The sequence below is a fragment of the Canis aureus genome, chromosome 29 (genome assembly GCF_053574225.1).
Source record: "Canis aureus isolate CA01 chromosome 29, VMU_Caureus_v.1.0, whole genome shotgun sequence".
Taxonomy (NCBI): domain Eukaryota; kingdom Metazoa; phylum Chordata; class Mammalia; order Carnivora; family Canidae; genus Canis; species Canis aureus.
The window spans coordinates 26662595-26678990 of NC_135639.1; the positions used below are offsets into that span (position 1 = coordinate 26662595).

Consider the following 16396-nt stretch of genomic DNA (forward strand, 5'->3'; position numbering starts at 1 on the left):
TTGGTCAAGGAAGCAGGAGACCTCAGGGATATCTCTAACTCAAATAGAGGACAGAAGCTATCTTCTCACAGCTTGCCTCCTTCAGTAATCCAAGAAAGGGCGAAAATACAAAAGCCAAGACAGAAGTGGAAGCCTTAGAGCCTGAATGTATCAAACTCAATGTGCAAAAGCTTTCAAAGTAAACTGGAGGAGAGCACATGGACTTCCTAAATGAAGAGGACCTAACAAGGCATCAGAGCTCACCTTCGCCACCTCTTGTGTGGGGGGGAGAGGGACCGGGACCGGGACCGGGATGAGGAAGACGACGATGAGGATGAGGAGGAAGATGCTTCGCTGGTCCGGTTGGACCCAGAGCTGACAGAACGGCTGCTGCGGCCACGGCAGCTCTGCCAGCCCCGGCTTGGGGGACTGGCTGACCTGCAGGCTTTTCGGTAACAGCGCACTGACCGCTGCTTGGCTGAGGGCTCAGGGGGAGTTCTACTGTTCATGTCATTCCGGCAAGGTGAGGCCTCAGGGGACAGCAAGGTGGATGGTGCGAGGCAAGGAGCTGGGGGATCTGCCTGCTCACTGCTAGTCCTGTGATCAAGTGGCTCCTGGGAGGCAGCTGTGCGTGGGGGCAGGGGGGTGACTGGGCCCAAGGACAAGACAGGTTTGATGGTGATGTCCTGATGGCGTTTGACGTTCCATCGGGAGCCCACCTCTGGAATGACTAGGGCAGGCGTCTTTCTGGGGGGAGTCCTGCTCCGGACACAATAGTCATGGTCCCCAGAGCCCACATGGACTGGACTAGGGCCATGGACCCCTTCTTGGAGGCGGGTTGCAGCTGGATGTTTGGCCTCTGTAACTCCTTCAGGCTTCAGGGTTCCCTCCTGGGCGGTGGACTTAGGAGATTTGGCTTTGGCCAGCAGTGAGACAGCAGCCAGGGGCTTCCATAATTGGTGGGGAGGGGTAGCTGGAGGGGTGAGCCCTGTGAGGGGAGGGAGGATGGAGATAGCAGGATGAGATCCGATTCTACACTTCCCAGCACTGCGTATATAGGCTCCAGTGACCCCCACTTCATGTCACAAAATACACCAACAACAGTCAACAGCCCAAATTCTCCCACTGTTGCAACTACTCCTACCCTCAAGTTTCCTATCTTGAAGACCAAGTAATAAAAACCTAGCCAAAAAAAAAAAACAAAACAAAACAAAAAAATACCCAGCCAGCTAGGGTCCGCCTGAACCCCTCAACCTCTCACTGCCCCAACCTAGCTAGTGATTAGACAATCACTAGCTCTACCTCTCCATTCTTAGACCCAGCCCTTCCCCCTAGTACTGCTTGACTTCAGGACTGCATCTTGCCTGGACTCCCATAATCATCTTCCAGTGATCTCCTACCTCAGGCTTCACATCCATCCACCTATCTCTTCTACATTCCTGCTACAGGGAGCACCCCAAAACCAACTACTTCTTCAATGCACAAGATGAAGTCCAAACAACATGGCATTCAAAGTTCCCGTAGTCTGACCTCCTACTTAACTACTTGAGCTTTATCTCTTGCTTTAGTTCTGCCCACCACCCCCATCAGCCAATACACTCCAGCCAAACAACTCACAATTCCCCAAAACATACCAGGCTGGTTTTGTTTCTTCAGTTCACTCCAGCTGCTCATTCTCTTTAGAATGCCCCATCCCCTAAATCTATCTGATTGATATCAGTGATTTTCTCAAACCTCTGCTGCAGGGATTATACCTTCTATATATAACCCTCCCCTCACTGACCCATTTCAGACCCCACTATAAACCACAAAGGCTTCTTTAACAAATAACTTCTGATACTCAACATGCTCATTAGTTTATACATCTGCTCCCTGGACCATGAGAACCTCAAGGATGAGGATCATTATCTCTGTATTCCCAACACCTACACACACCTGGTGCAGAGCAGGCTCTATAAACATTTGCTGCACAAACTAATCAAAGGCCGAGTTCGCCACTCTGAACCCACCTGCCACGTTGGCCAGTTCTGGGGCTTGTAACCGGTCTAGGGGCCTCTTCTCCTGGGGAGTGTCAACGCTGCTGGCGGGGGGGAAAAGGGAAAGCCTGGTTCATTGCCTCCTCAACATCTTGTACATCTCTTTTCCTCACAAAGCAATGAGAGAGGGGTGTGTGCAGAGAAGAAAGGGATGCACAAACTGTCCCTATCACTCTCCTCCAGCACAGAAGGGCTCTTTGTGACTGTGATGTAGGCTGGGTCTTAACTTGGCTCTGTTCAATTCTAGGAGGCAGGCTGGCTATGACCTTGAATCCCCACCCCCACCTCCTTTAAGCCAGGAACCTTGCCCACCTAGCTTAAAACCCAAAATCAATGTGGATGGGAACATGCTCAGCAGAACAGGATACGGTACCATGAACATGAAAAATGAAAAAAGGCCTCTCAGTGCTGGAAGACTGGGGAACAAGGATGTCCAGGGTGCCTCCTCCATGAATCAGGAGAGCCCTAGCATGAACATCTTCCCCTACTTGATTTTATACCATTACCAGTATTGAGCAAGCTTAAAAGTCTATTAAACAAAAGAAAGAAATCCCCAAAGCCACGATGTGCCAGAAGATAAAAAGCACCTTCAGGACATCTGGAATCCCAGACTGGCATCAGCAGAGAATAGTACACATCCTCCTACCTCACCACCCAAGACTGTGTCTAGTAGTGATGGGCTGGGGGGGGCACGGGAAAACAGGGACAGACTCTAAAGCTGACTAAAAGTCCCTGCAACAGAAGCATCCAGTTGACAGTCCTGAAGTGCCGGCCGGCTGCTGACCAACAGCTGTAGGGTAACTCGCTCATGTCTCCATACTCACCCTGAGTTTCCTACAGCCAGGCTGTCAGCAGGAGCCGGGGGAGGGCACTCCTTTTTGGCTGCAAAGAAACCAAATTAGTTAAAAGGCCAACCAGATGTTCCAGATTGAGGTGGACAAAAGGGCTGGCTTGGAGACCCAAAGAAGGAAAATCTACTTTACCTATAGATTTCACTGGGCTCTCCCCAGAGAGGTCCACTCTCTCCTAGTGGGTACCCAGGTACTATTTTTAATCATGTCTCTGCTCATAGACATCTGTTAACTCCTCATGAATCTGCGACAGAGTCCAAACTTCCAAGCCTAGCATGCAAGGTTCTACATGACCTAACTTTACTTCCTGGTCTTGTGGTCTACTTTTGTTCTACACTTACCATATTTTATATTTTCCCTTGTACTATAGATGCTTGTTACTAAATCAGGAATCATTTTAAAAATTTTCCTTCCCAATTAGACCATAAGCTCCTTGAGGATAGGACACAGTACCCTCTACAGCATCTAGATCCTTGCTTTGTACTGAGAAAGCTGAGCTACCCCTTGCCTTCCAAACACACTATACACAGTCATTCCTGTACCTCTGCCTTTATTCACCACACAGACCCCCTGTCTTCAGAATCCAGCTTGAGAGCTACTACCTTCTAGAAAAATGTTCCCTACCAACCCAACCCACTTCAATCTCCACATCCATCTACTCTTCGTAATTCTTGCCATGCTGTACCACCACCCCTCTCCCTGGCTTAGATTGTATTGTAGATGAACCTTGTCTCCCCATTCTGACAGGAAATAAGATTAATTCTCTGAGACTGCCCCTCCACCACTCCCTTCCTTCCATCTAAGCAACAGGGCTGGGTCCAAATTAAATAGCAACAGAAAGGGGTTTAGCGTAGCTACCCAGGCTCCTCACCTTCGGATTTCTCAAACTGTTCCAGCAGACTGGACAGGTCCGAAGCCTCAATTCCTGTGGAAGCACACCACACAGGATTGGAGACAGAAAACTCGTCTTATAATTCCCAAATCACCTCACTTCTCCCTTTATGCTCCCCCTACCCACTGTACTAAGTAGACTAAGGCAGGAACACAAAGCAGGAAGGAATCAAACAAACTCAAGAGCTCTGCCTCTCAGGAACCCTCCAAACAACCTACCTTCCAAACAACCAAAGCTCAGCCCCGTCAAGGTAGTTTACCTTGTTCTACGGAGTACACTCACCATCCAAGCCCCTTGCCCTTTACTCACATCAACTAAACTGTGTGGCACTTACCAATCTCACTGATGAAGGCCTGTACCACGTCCTCAGGGCCTTGAGTACGTGGGGTAGGCAGGAAGGAGAGTTTCCTTAGACGGGCTGGGTGGACAGCAGGCAGCTTAGATATAGTGCTCTGCTTTGGTGTGGGTGTGGAAACAGCCTTGGCAACAGAAGAGAGGGGCTTCTCCCTGGGCCTGGCTTCTTGGGTCTCAGGCTTTAGCCTCTCTGATGCAGGCTCCTCAACAGCCACACTCTCAGCGGACAGACATGGTGGAGCCTTGATCTGGGGGCTTTGCACTGGGGAGGACATCCTGTGTTTCATATGAGGAGATGCAGGCATGGACTTGACCTCTACCTTGGTGGGCTCTATTGGTGGAGCTCCCTGGCCAGCTGACCCAAGACAGAGGGGAGGAGCCATTGACCCAGGAAGTACACTTTCAGAAGGACCAGCTGGACTGCCACTGGGCTCCACCTTGGGTGGAGGAGCAGCTCTCCCAACAGATGCTAGAGGCAAAGGAGGTGGTGGCAAAGTAGGCCAGAATGGAGGGTGTTGCAGCCCTGGACCCCATCCCAAGGGCCCATAGGCACAGCTGGAGCTATAAGGTGGGACTGGGGCTGGAGGAGGTACCCAAGGCACATTGCAAGTGGGGGGCACAGCATAGGTGCCAGGAGTACCAGATACCAGGGGCACTGTTGGTGGGGGGGGCAGGCAAGGATAGCCAGAAGGGGACACAGGGGGATAACAAGGCCAAGGTGGCACAGGAGCATAATGAGTATAGGGATCAGGTGGCACTGGCCTCATAGACATTGGAAGACTGGGAGGCTGCAGTGGTGGTGGGGGCAGACTGGGGATCCCTTGCCCACTTGTAGGAAGGGGCAGCACGGGGGTCAGGCCTAGCCCACCTGGAGGAAAAGGCAAAGCAGTGGGCATTGCGGGAGGCATGGGCTGCACAGGAGGTAGAGGTCTTGCTGGTAGTGGTAGCTCTTGGGATGGCACCTGCTCAATGGTAGTTGAGGCCACAGATTTGCTTACAGGTGGCTCAGGACTAGAAGAAGCAGGGCTGGGACCCACAGGCACAAAACAAGCCTCAGAGGGAACCTCAGGACTTCTCTGCAGAGTTGTCTTCTTGGCAGGGGCTGGTGGGATGACAAGACAAGGGATGTCTGCTAGCCCTGTGGGAGTCTCTGGGAGACTGGGCCACTTCCCAGCTGGGGGCTGGGGACTCCTCTCTTCTGCCTCTGCTTGGCGCTGTTGCCTTCGTCGCCGGTACTCTGACAGGCTAAGAGGCCGAGGTCTGGCTTCCTGGGTTGTGGTACTACTTTCTACCTTCACAGGACCCCCAACCTCCTGGACTTCGGGGATGACAGCCTTTAGAGGGTCCAAGGACTCTGACTCTAGAAGGAGCCGGGGAGCTGGATTCCCCTGGACTGATGACATTGCACCACGTCTGGGATCAGATGGCCTAGACTTAACTAGCACAGGATCAACTGGAGCCAGGTCACTGGGAACAGAGTCAACTGGTGCTGAGTTAGCTGGGACAGGGTCACCTGGTGGCAAGTCATCTGAGATGGGAACAACCACTGTAGGGTCAATTTCTGCTGAGTCAGCCAGAACTGGGTCAATCAGCACTGGGTCAGCTGGGAGAGAGACAACCAGTTCTGGGTTTGCTGAAGCAAGGTCAACCAGTGCAGGATCAACAGGTACAGGGTCAGCTAGAACAGGATGAACTTCAGTGGGATCAGTTTCAACAGCGTCAAGTGGCATGCGGTTGGCTCGAGCAGAGACATGGGTTGGAACAGGGTTGGCTTGGATGCTGTCAACAAGGTTGGAGTAACGGTCTAGAGGATCTTCTTTAGCACAACTAGCTTGCCCAGCACTACTCTCCAAGTTCCCAGAGCTAGGTTTCTCCAAGGCAGCTGCCCAGGCCCGAGCCCAAGCCCGGGGCTTCCCTCTACTACGAGGAGGCCCAACCTCTTTTTGAGGTTCCTCCTGAGGCACATTTCTTGCCTGAGAGGTCACCTCTGTAGCCATGGTAGGCTGCCCACGAGAAGATGACCTCAGCCTCCTGGTATAGCCTTCTGCACAGGATGCTGGCTGCTCTTTGCTCTTCTTCTTCCTGCCCTTTCGAGCTCTCTGAGAGCTCAGCATTGTGTTGGCTGGTGTGTTGTGAGTCTCCTTGGGCATCATTGGCTCCATGACCTCCCTGGGCTTCAACAAGCAGACTGACTCTAGCTTTTCCTGGGAGTCCACTGACAACCTCTCTTTCTCAGGGCAAAGGTCTTCCTTGGGCACAGCAGCCTCTGTCTCTGACTCCAGCGTAGGCATGAGTAGCTTCAAAGCTGGACTGGCCTCTAGTGAGTCATCCAGGAGCACAGGCTGGGGTCTGGTAGGGATCTGCCGTACCACAACTGGGATCTCCAGGTCATTACCAGCTGTGGCTGCCTGGCCCACTATCTCCAGCACCACACAATCCTCAGGCAGTGTCAAATCATCCGGCTGCTCCTGAAGCTCATCCTCAAGTGCTGTCAGGTGGGTGAGGTTGGGCAGGCAATAGGGATGCATGGCCCGTACCAGCTCACTCAAGGAGGAGATGCTCTCGTCACCAGCTGCTTGCACTGCCATCTCTGAGGCTGAGGTTTTCTCTTCCTCCTTGGGGCAGGCCAGGTGCATAGGAAAGTCTGGGATATTGCTCACGGAGTTGTCAAGTTCCCCAGCAAGCATCTGGCCACCGAAGTTGGCCACCTCCTCCTCCTCTTCCCCATCACTACGCTGCTGGGGAGGAGGGGATTGGCCCCGGCGAGCTCTTGACCTTGAGGATCTCCAGCTAGGAAGCTTAGGGGAAGAGGTTTCTAAGAAGGAAGGTGGGGAAAAGTCCCAAGGAGGATCTGAGAGAGACATCTCAACCTGTGAGAAAAAAGAGAAGCTGCAAGTTTTCTCCAAGGATACATTTTGCCAGGCCTGTCTCCACATACTCCTCCCTCCTGGGAGTCTCTGAGACTCCCTTGGTCAGGCTTACCCCACTCACTCTACTACTGCCTGTGCTGGGCCCCAATGTGTCAACCGGGGTGATGAGGTCACACTCCGGGGGTGTCCGGGAGAGAGTGAGCAGCTTGTGCAGCTGAGAGAAAGGAAAAGACTTGAGATGAGTGCTTCACAGCCATATGAGTAGGCCCACAGTTGTGGCTCTAACCTTTGCACCAACCACACACCCCCTTCCCCTGGTCCCACACTCACAGAGGAGCCCTCCCGAGGTGACACAAGTAGTTCTGAGTCAGGAATGCTGTCAAACGGAGACAGGTTCTCGGAATCTGCATTGTCCAAGATCTCTGTCAGAGCTGTAAGTAGTGACACTTCATTCTGGTCCTCCAGAGATAGCCTGCTCTGCTCCAGAAAGACAACAGGAAGGTCTCACCATCATCCCTAATCATCTACTGGCCAGTGAGAAGGACTGAACACCAAGGGAAGCAGGCTCAGTTCAGCTCAATTGCCAAAGAGAGATCTAAAGGATGCCTGGGTAGCTCAGCAGTTAAGTGTCTGCCTTTAGCCAGAGAGAGATCTGAGTGCAGTGCAGAAAGCATGGGCTCCAATCTCATTGTCATCTCCCACCTCTCTAGTGCCAAGAGGAGCCTATCAGAATTGAGGCTTAGGCTTATGTTTCATATACTCCTTCCACCCTCAGACAAGATGTGGGATGCTCAGCAGACAGCCCTTGGCTAGGCTGGAATTGGACTCAAAATAGACTAGAACCCTCTGGACATGTGAGATGAGGGCCCATGCAGCAGGAAAGGCCTTAGACTATTGTTCAAGCCAGCTAGGGCATCCTCACATGGGACATGGTCTGGCGGCCTACAGCTCCAACTCTGAGACAAAAAACACACTTCAAGGACTTGGTTTGGGTATCCAGGAACCAAGATCCTGGGAAAGCAGAGCCACTGAGCCATAGCCTAAATGCACAGCTCCCACCCAAAGACCTTTTTAAGCCCAGCCCCAGCTCACCTCCCCAAGGCTCCCAAAATCCTCAATGAGGGAGATGAGGGAGGCATCCATGTAGCTCTGCATGGTCCCCAGCAGTGTCTCATCCTGCAGTATCAGCTCCTCCATCTCCAGGTCCTTATCCCTCAGGCAGGGGCCAAGCCGAGACAGACTGACAAAACCAGAATCCTCCCCTTCCTCATGCAGCAGCACCTGGGACAAACAGGATTATCAGAAGGGCATGAAAGCTACAGGGCATGGGACTTCTGAGGCACCTGTGTGATAGGCTCTGTAAACCGTGTGCCCAGCCCTCCACCAATGGCCCCAAACTCAGCAGGAGCCCCACCAAAGCCAAAAATCTGGACTTGCTGGGCAGAATGAAATACAACCCATGAGCCAAAGTACCAATCAGGATGGCAGTGTTCAAGGACCTTCTTCTGGGCAAAAAAAGGTTTGGACTCCATCCAGAAACAGTTGGAGCCACACAGACGGTTATTAAATGAGGGAGTAAGAACATCAAAAAGATCAAGATTGTTCAGAAAAGTTGTCTGCCGGTAGTGGTAAAAGCAGATAGTCTGAGGGGTATACCAAAGGAGAGGTGGTCAGTGAGGAGGCGACTTCAGCTCCAACCATCTTACCTCCCTCAAATCCTGCTCAGACCTCTCTTCCTTGCTTAGCTCAAACCCTACCTTCTTCAAGAATACTCAGGTTCCCCAACCCATGCTGATCTCTCCTCATATCCCTGAATTCATTTGTCTCATAGCACTTATTTTTCTGGCAAATGTGATATCCCTTGCATCATTACTAAAGCTGGATTCTAAGTTCCTCTGGGGCAAATAACCCTTTGTACCATACTAGCCTATATCCTTCTTGAATCTTGGAAGGGTTTAAACATTCACACTTCAATCAAACTTTTATTTTGAAGGCCCTACAGTGTGCCACTCAACTTCTCAATGGTAGTTCCAAAGAAAAAGTCTCTTCCTAACTCTAACAGGACCACATGAGCACAAAAGAGAAAGCTTGATTCAGTACATGGAAAAGCCCCACCCCAACTCTTGCCTGAAAATTAGCAACATCTTTAGCCTTGTCAGGCAGGGAGCCTCCGCCCAGGCCTGTCAAGAGTGTGGGCGTGGGCGGGGCCAGAGGTAGCTAGAATGGGGCTGGCAAGGCCAGAGGCCAGAGCCAGGGGTATCTCCACTATACGAAACAGATGATGAAAGCCAAAGAACAGAAACAAATACAGACAAACCAATCCCCCCTCCCCTTCAGCACCAAAGGGAAAGTTTACACCTCTTCCAAGGGAGGAAAAGAAAAAAGAAAAGGCAATAGGTGTGACAGTATCCCCATACCCACCCTCCTAATCAAGCTGAAGAGTTCCAGTGCCCAGAGAGGAAGGCTAGATACACTTTAGGAGGCCAAGTCCAGAGAGGAAGTGAAAGGTGGCAGGTTTTAGGCACCAACTCCTCCCAAGCCTTCACAATCCTATAATTACAACTAGCAGCTGAATAGCACCTGGCTCAGCAAACACTCTTGGGTGAGCAAGGAGGCTGCATTTCGACTTGTCCTGCCACCTACCTGACCTAGCTACTGGGCCAGAATCTTACAACAATGTCCAGCTCTGAGAACTACTCACAACCCCCATCAGGAAGGTACTGGAGCCCCAGTCAGAGACATACCCATCTTCCCCTGACATCATCTATCCCTCAATCCCCAAGAAGCACAGCTCTCAAGACTACCAAGATCATCTAGGGGCTAAACCCAGGTTAAAAGAGAGCGAGCCACCAGCATCTCCAGCTTCAGCAACCTCCCAACTGGCTTTCCACACCCAGTCTTGTCCCTATAGGATTCAAAACCAACTACAAACTATTAAGAATACACAACTGATAACTTTTTGAGACCCTCCCTAAACCCCTCCAATGGCATCTTACTGCTCTTAGCACTAAATTTAAACTCCTTAAAATAACTTCGAAACCCTGGTGTTGGGCAGCCCTGGTGGCGCAGCGGTTTGGCGCCGCCTGCAGCCTGGGGCGTGATCCTGGAGACCTGGGATCGAGTCCCACATCAGGCTCCCTGCATGGAGCCTGCTTCTCCCTCTGCCTGTGTCTCTGAATAAATAAATAAAATCTTTAAAAAAAAAAAAAAAAAAAGAAACCCTGGTGTTCCCCACTAGGCACTTCTACTCCAGTGTGTGTCCTCCTACCACTTGCCTCTCTCTACACAAGACACACAGGTCTCTAAGTTTCTTTTTTTTGTTTTAAGAGATTTTATTTAGGGGTACCTGAGTAACTCAGTTGGTTGGACATCTGCCTTTGGCTCAGGTGGTGATCCCCAGGAGTCCTGGGATCAAGGCCTACATTGGGCTCCCTGCTCAGCAGAGTCTGCTTCTCCCTCTGTCCCTCCCCCTGCTTGTGCTCTTTCAAAGAAATAAAATCCTAAAAAAAAAAAAAAAATTTTTTTATTTATTTCACAGAGAGGTAGAACCAGTGAGCACAAGCAGGGGGAATGGCACAAGGGCAGGGGAAAAGTTGCTCCCCAAGCTAGGAGCCTGACTCCCCAAGCAGGGTCCTGGAATCATGACCTGAGCTGAAGGTAGATGCCTAACCCAATGAGCCACCCAGGCGCCCCTTGCCATTTCTTCAATAAACCTTGTTCTCTCCCACTTCAAGCCCTTCTCGCACTATTTCCTCTGATGAAAGCCTCCCTCCCCCACCACACAGACTTCAAAAGTCTCAACTTAAAATGTTCTTTCCCAGACCCTGCAATGTAGATTACTACTGCTCATTATGTAATCCCAAATATGCTGCACTTTCCTTTTGTCCCACTCATTATTTATTGTCTATCCCAATAAAACCATCCTAGAGAACAGGGACTATGTGTGGCTTACCACAGCATCCCTTCTGTCTAAACACAGTATCTCAATAAATATTGGTGGACTAACTAACTTCCACATATCCACCTTTATGAGAGAGAGGTGAGAGATGAGACACACATAATTTCTCCAGGAGATCCTCTCCAACCCCAGATGACCACCTAAATCGGATTACTGCTGGGTGATGGATCCTTCCTGCCTCTCCCATAAAAGGTGAGCAGTCCCCAAGCTAGGGCCCCAGAAGCGAGAGCTTGGATTGGTTTGCTGGAACCTGGAACGGACATAGCCTGCAGCCTAATTCCCACCTAAAACCAAAACCAAACCAAACTGAACCACCCAAAAGTTTTCAAGGACTTGGCTTAATTAAGAGAGATAACAACAGTTCAGACTAAGTCCTGCCCACCAACACTCTAGGTAGCAACTTTTAAGAAGCCCTCTGCTGAGGAGTGAGATGATAAGCTTCTAAGTACTGAGAAAACCAAGGAAACAGAATCTTGACAGAAGCCACCCCATCCAATAAATGTAGTATTGAATAGTTTTTAAATCTCCTTCTTTTCCCATCCGAGCAAAATTCCAAAGGGCTTTAAATACAAATCACCTCAGTTTATATGTGTCAGTTCACAGAAGCAGGCCTTAGCTGCCTACTCAAAAGAGACGCTGAAGGAAAAAGGGAAGGAGAAAGGATTCCCTTTCCCTAACTTAGTCTTGTCCCACGTATATGTTGACACTCCCCAAGCCCCTTGAAACACCAATAAGGCAGGTCCGCAGGCAACCAAAACGCCAGTGCCCATGACTCACAACCCACGACAAGCCAGTCAGACAGAAGTCGCCACAAGCGTACTCCACAGCCCTTCTACCCTCCCCAACACACCCCACCATCCGCAGGCAACTGACTCCCCGCACATCTGGAAGGTCATTCACCATTCGCTGTTGAGGCGCCGTGAACCAACGCAGGAGAAAAAAACTACTCCCAGACCCTGGGCAAAGTTGACTCTAACAGCCCCTAACCTTCTTTCTAGGCTAGGGGCCCCCAACCGGGTCAGAGATGGCGGGACGGGCTGAGACACACCCAGTTCCCAGCAGTGCGGCTCCAACGCCGATACGAGATGCCGGGCAGCCAGGAGCGGGAGCCACGTGGACATCCCCTCCCCGCCCCCACGTGGACCCGCGGGCCACCCCCCCACCAGAAGCCCAACCCACGTGGGTGCCAAGGCCTCCTAGAGGGGGAGGGGAAGCCGACAAGTTCTCCCGGGAAAATTGCTCTCCCCCCCACCACGTGGCTCCGAAAAGGCACTGCAGCGCGGTGCTAGCGGCACCCCCACTCGGCATCCTTAGAAAGGAGGTCTTAACCCTGGATTCCAAGTCCGAATCACTGACCCCCCACCACGGGCCATGTTTCCGACACCTGGCTATGCCCTTTCGGTGTTCCAGAGGAATGGCCATAGGGACCCTGTCTCTGCCTACGTCCCTTTAGCAAACAGCCCAGATCCATTCGGCCCAACCCGTCTCCCACAGGCAGCCGGCTTCTCCTCCCGAGCGCTTCCTCCCTTTCCTGTGGCGTCCACGTGTCACCGCCCGGCACACGCCGCTTTGCTGCCAGCCGCGGGCCGCCAGCCAGTCTCTCACCTGCTCCCCGCCACTCACAGAGCCCACAGTCCCATAAGGCGCTTGGCTCCGACTCCCCCGACTGCTGCCGCGGACTCCACCGCCGGGGTCGGGTCCGGGGCCCCCACTCGGAGACGGCGCGACTCCGTCTCTGCGTCCCCGGCGCGCCGCCATCTTGGCCCCTGAACACCCAGCGCAGCTCTGGTCGCCGGCGCCGCCTCGCCCAGCAGATTATGGGAAGGGAACTACAATTCCCGGAAGACACTGCAAGACTACGGATCCCAAAAGGCCTTGTGGCGAGGCCCACTAGCACCTGGGAAGAAGGCCCTGGCCTCGCAAGGGAGCCTGGGAATTGTAGTTGTTTTAAGCGGAGCCGCCGCGGCACGCGCTACAGACCTAGTGTCACGCTTAGTTCTGTGTTCCATGGGGGAAATCTAGTTGGGGAATGCGAGGTAATAATGGGAGAGTTACATTTGTACATCTCTTTATTTTCCTATTTTTTCCAACTGTCCAAACGCCTTCTTATCTGGCATTCTAGAATGCGGTATTTTCCTTTTATCTTAGTCAAAGTGGGCCCGTGTTTTGAATCAGCACCCCCTAGTGGGCACCCGCACTCCAGGCGCTAACCTTCACGTACTTTACTGCGCCACCACCGCTAGTTTAATATTTTTTTTTGTTATAGTTTAATCTTCCTTTATTTCTAGTTTCATTAGGAAATAACTATATACACCACTGTATAAGTTTAAGGCATATAGCATGATTGTTTGATTTACATGTACTGTGAAATGATTATCACCATAGATAAGTTCAGCTAACCCATCTCACATAGATAAAAAATATTTATCTCCTTGTGATGAGATTTACCCTTTAGCAACTTTCCCATACATCATATACCAGTATTAGCTATATAATGTTGCACATTGTATACCTACTACCAATTTATCTTATAAACGGAAGTTTGTAGAATTTAATCTTAAAATGCCTCATTTGGGGGGACCCTGGGCTACTGAGAAACCCACATTGGCACCTCATTACCAAATGTATTTCTTGCTGCTGCACATTATCTTGCTGTCATACAAAGACAACTAGTGTTCTCCTGCCTTTGTTTTTCTGTTTGGAATATTCCAACTTGGAAACATCTTTCATGCTCTTTTATTTAGGAGAACCTTATTGATCATCCCAACCAATCATGAACCCTCTCTATATTTCTACAGTCCGTCACTATCACCACTGTTCATTCATTTGCCCTTTAGACACTCCTTGTTTTTTTTATTTTTCTTATTTTTTTTTAATTTTTATTTATTTATGATAGTCACAGAGAGAGAGAGAGAGAGAGAGAGAGAGAGGCAGAGACATAGGCAGAGGGAGAAGCAGGCTCCGTGCACCGGGAGCCCCACATGGGATTCGATACCGGGTCTCCAGGATCGCGCCCTGGGCCAAAGGCAGGCGCCAAACCGCTGCACCACCCAGGGATCCCTGTTTTTTTTTTTTTTTTTTTTTAAGTTTTCTTTTTTAAAAAACATTTTATTTATCTATTCATGAGAGACACAGAGACATAGGCGGAGGGAGAAGTAGGCTCCATGCTGGGAGCCTGATGTGGGACTCGATCCCAGAACCCCAGGATCACACCCTGAGCCAAAGGCAGACACTTAAATTTTTTTTTTTTTAATTTTTATTTATTTATGATAGTCACAGAGAGAGAGAGAGAGAGAGAGAGGCAGAGACATAGGCAGAGGGAGAAGCAGGCTCCATGCACCGGGAGCCTGATGTGGGATTCGATCCCGGGTCTCCAGGATCGCGCCCTGGGCCAAAGGCAGGCGCCAAACCGCTGCGCCACCCAGGGATCCCCAAAGGCAGACACTTAACCGCGGAGCCACCCAGGCGTCCACACGTACACTCTTTCTAAAATAAATAAATCTTTTTAAAAAGTTCAAGTAGCTCTAAACTACATGTAAAACTATATATAAGGGGCCTACTAGATAGCTCAGTTGGTTAAACATCTGCCTTTGGCTCAGGTCATGATCCCAGGGTCCTGGGATCAAGCCCCAGGTGTGGCTTCCTGCTGAGCAGGGAGCCTGCTCTCCCTCTCCCTCTGCTCCTCCCCCTGCTTTTTGTGCGCGCTCTCTCTCTCTCTCATAAATAAATAAAATCTTTAAAAAAAAAAAAAAGAACTATATAAAAAATGCTCTTGCCTGCAAATTCCAGTTTTAATCCCCAGATTTAATCTTTGTCACCTTTGGTATGTATTCATCCATACTTTTTCTATGCATGTAAAAATGTATAGGGAAACACACTGGTCTTTTCTTCAAAAATAATGACCATTCCAGGGGCTGGCTTCATCAGCTGAGCATGTTACTCTTGATCTCAGGGTTGTAAGTTTGAGTTCTACATTGCGTACAGAGATTACTTTAAAATTTTAAAAGAGGACACCTGGGGGCTCAGCGGTTGAGCATCTGCCTTCAGCTCAGGGCATGATCCCAGAGTCCAGGGATGGAGTCCCACATTGGGCTCCCTGCGTGGAGCCTGCTTCTCCCTCTGCCTATGTCTCTGCTTCTCTCTCTCTCTCTCTCTCTCATAAATAAATAAAATCTTTTCTAAAAATAAATAAAAATTAAATTTAAAAAATCTTTATAAGAAAAATATGACCATTACATATGTAGGATTCTACAACTTGCTTTTTTTGGGGTAACAATATATTAGTCTCAATCCCGGACCCCAGGATCATGCCCTGAGCCAAAGGCAGACACTCAACTGCTGAGCCACCCAGGTGTTCCACAATGTATTAGGTTTTTGTTTTTTTTTTTGTAAGATTTTATTTATTTATTCATGAGAGACACAGAGAAGCTGAGACATAGGGACAGACTATTTGGGAAAACTGAATTCTGTTCACAATATTTTCATAACAGTCAAATGAGGGAAAAAATAATTTTTATTTCCAATAAACTTGGAAATAATTTGCCTATGATAAATTAAGAACCAGTACAGGATGGCATAATTCTTCCTCTAGGGAAGAAACATATTCTTTTTCTTTTCTTTTCTTTTCTTTTCTTTTCTTTTCTTTTCTTTTCTTTTCTTTTCTTTTCTTTCTTTCTTTTCTTTCTTTCTTGCAAAAAGTGATTTTATTATAGCACAGGGACAGGACCCATGGGCAGAACAAGCTGCTTGGAAAAAATAAATTTGAAGAGATGCCCTTTAGGGACGCCTGGGTGGCTCAGCAGTTGAGCATCTGCCTTCCATTCAGGGCATGATCCCAGGTCTGGGGATTGAGTCCCACATCCGGCTCCCTACGAGGAGCCTGCTTCTCCCTCTGTCTATGTCTCTGCCTTTTTCCATGTGTCTCTCATGAATAAAATCTTTAAAAAGAAAAAAGAGAGAGAGATGACCTATAAATACTGGCAGTTTAGCCTCTAATTATGGTCATTACTCTGGTGATTGGGCTTTGGGAAGAATATTAATGTTAAAGCAGAATGTTGGGTCATTTTGCTTTTTCATCATCTAATGAAACAATCTATTCTCATAATTATGATGTCTGCATACAATCTACTCAAAAAGGTAATACATAGGGGTGCCTGGGTGGCTCTGTGGGTTGTGTCTGACTCCTGATTTCATCTCAGGTGATGATCTTAGGGTTGTGAGATAGAGCCCCATGTTGGGCTCTATGCTCAGCATGGAGCCTGCTTGGGATTCTTTCTCTTCCTCTCCCTCTACTTCCCTCCCCTTAAAAAAAAAAAAGAAAAAAAAAAAAGATAAGAATATGAATATATCTTTGGATTTCCAGTGCCACCTAAACAAGTGTGTCATGGTTCCTTATCTCCTTGGCAGGTGCATTCCCCCCCCCCTTTTATTTAAGATTTTATTTTTAAGAAATCTCT

General features: G+C 49.6%; 1 protein-coding gene across 5 annotated transcripts in view; it reads right to left on the reverse strand.

Annotated features, from left to right (window-relative positions):
• Positions 1-12743, reverse strand: part of PPRC1 (PPARG related coactivator 1) — a 15146-nt gene extending 2403 nt beyond the window's left edge. Inside the window, exons 1-9 of one of the 5 annotated variants that reach the window (XM_077877871.1) lie at positions 12546-12743; positions 8075-8263; positions 7313-7459; positions 7095-7196; positions 4093-6982; positions 3738-3791; positions 2840-2897; positions 1989-2056; positions 244-967 (exon numbers count right to left, since the gene is read on the reverse strand). In XM_077877871.1, the coding sequence (XP_077733997.1) occupies positions 244-967; positions 1989-2056; positions 2840-2897; positions 3738-3791; positions 4093-6982; positions 7095-7196; positions 7313-7459; positions 8075-8263; positions 12546-12698 (4385 nt within the window). In that variant the 5' untranslated portion in view covers positions 12699-12743. Of the gene's footprint in view, positions 1-243; positions 968-1988; positions 2060-2839; positions 2898-3737; positions 3792-4092; positions 6983-7094; positions 7197-7312; positions 7460-8074; positions 8264-12324; positions 12449-12545 lie in introns of those variants that run through there. The other 4 variants (XM_077877870.1, XM_077877872.1, XM_077877873.1 and 1 more) reach the window with 4 other exon arrangements.
• Between the last annotated feature and the right edge of the window lie 3653 nt (positions 12744-16396).